At 36.9% G+C, this 7,487-nt stretch overlaps 1 protein-coding gene across 1 annotated transcript; it reads left to right on the forward strand.

The window, feature by feature from the left end:
- The first annotated feature begins 5,795 nt into the window (after positions 1-5,795).
- LOC111052529 lies at positions 5,796-6,665 on the forward strand. The gene has a single exon (XM_022339243.2). The coding sequence runs from the start codon at positions 5,796-5,798 to the stop codon at positions 6,663-6,665; it is 870 nt and encodes a 289-aa protein (XP_022194935.2).
- Positions 6,666-7,487: the final 822 nt, after the last annotated feature.

Raw genomic sequence — 7,487 nt, forward strand, 5'->3', positions numbered from 1 at the left:
AGTCTATTCTATTCTATTCATTCTATTCTATTCTAGTCTATTCTATTCTATTCTAATTCTATTCTATTCTAGTCTATTCTATTCTATTCATTCTATTCTATTCTAGTCTATTCTATTCTATCCTATTCTATTCTATTCTTTCTATTCTATTCTAGTCTATTCTATTCTATCTTTCTATTCTATTCTAGTCTATTCTATTCTATTCCCTTCTATTCTATTCTATTCTATTCTATTCCCTTCTATTCTATTCTATTCTTTCTATTCTATTCTATCCTATTCTATTCTATTATTCTATTCTATTCCCTTCTATTCTATTCTATTCTATTCTAGTCTATTCTATTCTATTCTAATTCTATTCTATTCTATTCTAATTCTATTCTATTCTAGTCTATTCTATTCTATCCTATTCTATTCTATTCTCTTCTATTCTATTCTAATTCTATTCTATTCTTTCTATTCTATTCTATTCTATTTATTCTATTCTATTCTAATTCTATTCTATTCTAGTCTATTCTATTCTATCCTATTCTATTCTATTCCCTTCTATTCTATTCTATTCTAGTCTATTCTATTCTATTCTATTATTCTATTCTATTCTATTATTCTATTCTATTCTAGTCTATTCTATTCTATTCTATTCTATTCTATTCTAGTCTATTCTATTCTATTCTATTCTATTCTATTCTAATTCTATTCTATTCTTCATCAGTTCTTCTCTATCAAATTCTATCAAAAATGACATAAAAGCTTGAAAACATCAATATTGGATGTATTCTCTGATTTTTCGTCGATTATTGCATATCAAAAGAAGGAATTCAATTGTTGACAAGGATTGAATGTCATTGAAGGTTGATTTCTTCATTAAGATTTTCTCCTTGGGAGCACAGCTATTGAAGGTTCCACAGCTTTAATCCAAGCAAAAATTTCTCCTAAGAAGACCTCCATCTATTCAAATCAAGAAGTTTCCATACCATGATTTGTTGTCCTTGGAGCATAATTAATTAATATGATTACTAGAGTGATAGTTCCCCATGAGGAATACATTGCTTGTGCTGACGTTAGCAGAATCTTGTTCTAGCAGAATAATAAAACTTGTATTATAATATTCCAAAGTGAAACACGCCTTTAGTAATGGAACATGAGAGGAAACATTTTATTCTTCTACTTACATCCGTGAAGTGGAGGAAGTTGATGCAAGTCACATATTTTATACTATATTTTCCTACTATCTGAGCAGACACATATTTCACACTATCTAAGCAGTGAATATTGTTAAGTTTCATCAAGACCGGAGCAACATAGAATATAGGAGAATCATCTGTCCTACTGGACAACTCTTTTTCTCAAGATTTTTATCTCGCGCTTGAGACACTTTTCTCCCTCACTTTGCTTTCAAAACTGCCTTCAAACTTCCACTTTGTCTGTTCGGACGTTATATGAATGTTCCCCTTTGTCTGGCATTGTGTGGTGGAGGGGGCAATTATATGGTGATGCGCAAAACATAATTGTGGCCAGTCGTCAATTGACAGCCAATTGAACAGCTCACTTCTCGTAATGTCGATTTTTGCAAAGTGATCTATTGATTATTTATTGTGATTTATTACAAGTGTCGTCTCGTCTCGTATCGTGATCTGGACCCGGGATCCTGGAAGCAAGGAGGATTTGGACATGAAGGTAGGCCTATGTTATTATGCACTTAGCCATTTTAATTGTTCAAATTGCTACCCGACGCCAGACAACCACAAAATTTCTCTATGTAATTATTGATACAGTCCACAAACCAGAGTGCTGTTTGAGCCAGCCTCTGTCGAATTAAACATTGGTCCTCCAGGCCGGATTGATTTGTTCATCAAATTTGAATAGGACTTAAGTTTGAAATATTGTCTAATAGGTTTGTCGTTTTTTATGCCTATTTTATTCTTGGTTTGTTCTGTGTATATGGCTTGTTTTTGTCGTCGTAGATGAATACACGCATTAATTGTGGTATTCTTAAGAAATTTGGGCTCAATTTAAGTTGGAAATTGAGTAGAACAAGTAATATTTTGTGATATTTTGTAATATTTCACACTATCTAAGCAGTGAATATTGTTAAGTTTCGTCAAGACCGGAGCAACATAGAATATAGGAGAATCATCTGTCCTACTGGACAACTCTTTTTCTCAAGATTTTTATCTCGCGCTTGAGACACTTTTTTCCCTCACTTTGCTTTCAAAACTGCCTTCAAACTTCCACTTTGTCTGTTCGGACGTTATATGAATGTTCCCCTTTGTCTGGCGTTGTGTGGTGGAGGGGGCAATTATATGGTGATGCGCAAAACATAATTGTGGCCAGTCGTCAATTGACAGCCAATTGAACAGCTCACTTCTCGTAATGTCGATTTTTGCAAAGTGATCTATTGATTATTTATTGTGATTTATTACAAGTGTCGTCTCGTCTCGTATCGTGATCTGGACCCGGGATCCTGGAAGCAAGGAGGATTTGGACATGAAGGTAGGCCTATGTTATTGTGCACTTAGCCATTTTAATTGTTCAAATTGCTACCCGACGCCAGACAACCACAAAATTTCTCGATGTAATTATTGATACAGTCCACAAACCAGAGTGCTGTTCGAGCCAGCCTCTGTCGAATTAAACATTGGTCCTCCGGGCCGGATTGATTTGTTCATCGAATTTGAATAGGACTTAAGTTTGAAATATTGTCTAATAGGTTTGTCGTTTTTTATGCCTATTTTATTCTTGGTTTGTTCTGTGTATATGGCTTGTTTTTGTCGTCGTAGATGAATATACGCATTAATTGTGGTATTCTTAAGAAATTTGGGCTCAATTTAAGTTGGAAATTAAGTAGAACAAGTAATATTTTCGTAAATAATTGTGTCGTAGTATTATTGCATAAGATTGTTGCATTGGCGCCACAACGCTGGACTGGCAAGTTCTTGTCGATAAGTAGAGAAAGACTTATACGTCGTCTAGCTGTAACAGTAACTGGAACTGTTACTTTTTTCAAAGGATACTTGCAGTTATTTGCATTGATTATTGTTGTTACTTCGTTATTAATAGCAGATATTGTTTGTTCCAAGAGTATCGATACAGTATTATTAGCCTTGTAACCGATCATTTCTACCAAGCATAAGTTGAAATGCTGGCTTGGCTTGTATGATTAGATAAGTCAGCCATTGTGCGTTCCATTGTGTCGCCTGCTCTCGTGTTTTCCCTCTTATTCTTGTTTGGTTCTTTGTCTCACTCTCTCGACGAGCGCTCACTGTTATCGCCTCACTATGGGTGTTATCGAAGATTTGACATTTCAAAGAGATGCATTAATTCGTAAAATAAAACGGATTAATGAAATTGCCGAAGCTGTCGAAAAAGATCCGAAAAATAAAAAAATGAAGAATTTATTGAAAGTTATGGGTGAGCATATCAATCACCACCAGGTGGAGTTCAATGACATAATAGATAAGATGCAGAGCTACTATAACAAACAAAATCCTGATTGGAACAAGTGACCTTGAAAATTTGATGAGCCAATTTGATGACACTTTTTTCAATGTCAAGGCTATTCTCGAAACCTTACCATCCACTCAAACAAATTTGAATATTAGTTCTTCCAATGTAGCTTCTTCACCTACAACTGGAAATATCTCGCCAGTTGCCCTACCTAAGCTTCCTTTAATGACTTTTGACGGCGATTTGAAAATTTGGAGTCAATTTAAAGATTTATTTGAAGCCACGGTTCATAATAATAGTCAAATTGCTGACATACAAAAACATATGTATCTTCGGTCTGTACTGAGAGGCAATGCACTGTCAGTCATTTCTGTGGTCCCATTGACAAGTGATCATTATGCTGAGGCATGGAAATTATTATTGAATCGCTACAATGACTCTTACAATCTGACTGACGCATAATTGCAAGCAATTTTTGATATGCCAGCAGTTAATAAGCAACCAGACTCGCTACGAAAATTCATCACTCATTTAGCTGAGTATATTGCAGCACTAAAACCAATTGGTCATGCAGTTAATGACTGGTCGATTCCGTTATTATTTGTCTTACGTAAAAAACTGACTGATGGATTGAGAGAGAAGTGGCAGAGACTGCTAAGAAATGGAACAGTATCCGATTTGAAAAACTTCCAAATATTTTTGAATGATGAAGCTGTTATTTTGGAGGCTACTAAATCCACTGATCTATTGGGGTCATCTACATCGTCAGAAGCCTCCTCACGTAAGCAGTTTGGGAAATTGAAACCCGCTATGGGAAATTACAAAGCTTCAGCTATGATTGTTAAAGCAAAATCGGACGAGCTGAAATGTATTGAATGTAATAATTCTCATGAACTGGAAAACTGTGAAGTGTTCTTGAATCTCAAACCGTCTGATAGATTAAAACGTGTAAAAGAATGGAAACTATGTCTATGCTGTTTGTTGGCAGGGCACTTTATTAGAGATTGTAGGAGAAGGAAGCCGTGCAGTCACTGTAATTCGCGCTATCATTCGCTCCTCCATTTAGAGCCGAGACAGCCGTCTGTTGAAAACACCAACACATTGGCCGGTAATAAACAAATGAGCAGGGTAGACGTGCACGACGCCGCTGATCAAGGCCATCAAACATTTGTTACTGACTCAGCTAAGAAGGTTTTCTCAAATGTAAAGAGTTCCGTAGTATTGTTATCAACTGTTAGAACGGAAGTTCGAGATAATCAAGGCAATTATCAAACGGTCAAAGTATTATTGGATAGTGCAAGCACCGAGTCATTTATTACAAGGCGATGCATGAAAAAACTGGGTTTAGTGGTGCAGAAAACACATAGCTTGCCAATCTATGGATTATCTGATACTAAATTGGAAGTAGCAGATGAAATCACTAACTGTGAATTTGAAACACCGAACTCCCCTTCATTAAAAGTTACCGCGTTGGTAGTCAACAAGATAGCAGCTACAAATCAGATAAGAAATGCGTACTGGGCACATATTGAAGGACTGGATCTAGCAGATCCTGAATTTTTCCTTTCAGAGGAGGTTGATATTTTATTGGGTGCTGAATACTTCCCCTTCATTCTGACTGGAAGAAAGGTGATTGGTCCAGCGGGTACACCATCTGCCCTAGAAACTGTATGGGGCTACTGCCTGATGGGTAAGGTATCAGAGGAGAGTTCTACTATCTCAAATAATCTGTGCACGTATTCCAATTCTAATTTAGAAGAGTTGTTGAAGCGATTTTGGGCCGTAGAAGAGCCACCTATGACAAAGAAATTATCGGAAAGTGAAATGGCCTGTGAAGAGATATACAAAACAACTGTTTGTCGTTCGAATACTGGTAGACACATTGTAGAATTACCATTCAAGGAAACACCAGAACTATTAAATGAGAGTCGAGAATTAGCCTTGAAAAGATTTATACTATTGGAACGTAGGTTATCAAAAAATCCTGTATTGAGACAGTTGTATAATGAGTTTATGGAGGATTATTTGAAACAAAAGCACAAGTCAACCAAACCAAATACAATTTTTACATTCCTCATCATTGTATTTGTCGTATAACAGAGGATGGAAATATCAGTAAATTTCGGGTAGTCTTTGATGCCTCAATGAAAACTGAAAATGGTCCTTTATTGAATGAGATTCTCCACATTGGGCCCAGCTTACAATTAGATATTTCAAGTCTATTGTTGAGATTTCGATCTCAGGAGGTGGCAATTGTTTGTGATATTAGACAAATGTATAGAAATATCTCGTTGAATAGGAAACATCATGACTTCCAACGGATTTTTTGGCGAGCTGATGATAGAGAAGAAATGAAAGAGTATCCTCTAACAACTGTGTCGTATGGTGTATCATCATCGCCATTTCTTGCTATTCGTACCTTGCGTCAGTTGATTGAAGATGAAGGACAAAGATTCCCTGCAGCCTCTGAAGCTTTACGGTTTTCTACTTACATGGATGATATAGTCACATCAGTCCCATCAGTGGAAGCAGCCAAGCAACTGCAGTCCGAGCTTACTGAATTGTTAATCAAAGGGCAATTTGAATTGCGAAAGTGGGCCAGCAATCATCCTGCCATTCTATCAAATCTCCCTCCTGAGCATTGTGCTATTGAAGCAAAAGATTTCACTTTGGAGTCTGACAAAACCACTAAAATTCTTGGCTTCCAGTGGAATCCAATTGGTGACTACCTCTTCTACAGGGTAAAGGTTCCATCCAAGCTAGCTACAAAACGAAACATTTTATCAACTTTAGCACAAATTTTTGATCCATTAGGATATTTGACACCTTTCATGCTTACCATCAAGAGTGTAATTCAATATCTATGGCAATCTGGATGTGACTGGGACGATATAGCATCCGTGGAGGTAGTGAAAAAATGGGAGTTTATTTGCAACCAATTACCCCTGTTGGAAAAACTGAATATTCCTCGTTGCTTGAACTTTGAGTTGTGTGAAAATATACAGCTGCATGGTTTTGCTGACAGCTCAGAACGCGGCTATGCTGGAGTGGTTTATTTGCGAGCCTCATTGAAGGATGGTAGCATGGTATGCACAATACTAAGATCTAAAGCCAAGGTAGCTCCATTGAAGAAAATCACACTGCCACGTCTGGAGCTTTGTGCGGTTGTCCTAGTAGCTAGATTATACATGAAGTTCAAGAAGTGCTCTCAAAAATTATAAACATAGATTATATTGCAGCTTGGACTGATTCAACCGTGGCACTGAGTTGGATTCGGTCTTCACCTCATCGTTGGGCTACGTTTGTGGCAAATCGTGTAAGTCAAGTACAGGAACACCTGTCTACAGAGCAATTCAGATATGTGCCAACCGAATGTAATCCTGCTGATTGTGCTAGTCGTGGACTATTGCCCAACGAATTGATTGGTAATTCTCTGTGGTGGAATGGTCCTGATTGGTTAGCCAAACCACTGGAGTGCTGGCCACACCAACTCCACGGTAATGATGATGAAAATTCCAAACAGATTGAATTGGAAGCAAGAAAAATTACACTAGCAACACAGAGTAAAGAGCCCTCACATGAACTTCTTCTTATAAATAAATTTTCCCCATTGACTGTATTGAAGAGAGTGACAGCATGGATTAAGAGGTTCATTCACAACTGTTGTAATAAAGCTAGCAAACATACAGGTCCGTTGAGCACTGAAGAGTTGAATGAAGCAATGCTCTCTATAATTGCATTAGTACAAAAGGAATCATTTCCCGATGCTATAGCTGCTATACAATCAAACGATAAATCCATCACAAAAAGTCTTGAACAGTTGAACCCTTTTATGGATTCAACTGGGTTACTAAGAGTGGGGGGAAGACTGAGAAATTCAAGCCTATCTGATGGAAATAAATACCCATTGTTGCTCCCAAAAACTCATCACGTGACAAATTTGATTATAGATCACTACCATAAACTGTATTTACATCCTGGCCCAGCTAATTTGCAAGCAGTCATTCAAAGACAATTTTGGATCTTGAGAGCAAGAGACATAA

Source organism: Nilaparvata lugens, chromosome 5 (genome assembly GCF_014356525.2).
Source record: "Nilaparvata lugens isolate BPH chromosome 5, ASM1435652v1, whole genome shotgun sequence".
Classification (NCBI taxonomy): Eukaryota; Metazoa; Arthropoda; class Insecta; order Hemiptera; family Delphacidae; genus Nilaparvata; species Nilaparvata lugens.

Coding starts and splice junctions, on each gene's coding strand:
- LOC111052529 (XM_022339243.2), top strand. CDS start 5,796: ATGAAAGAGTATCCTCTAACAACTGTGTCGTATGGTGTATCATCATCG.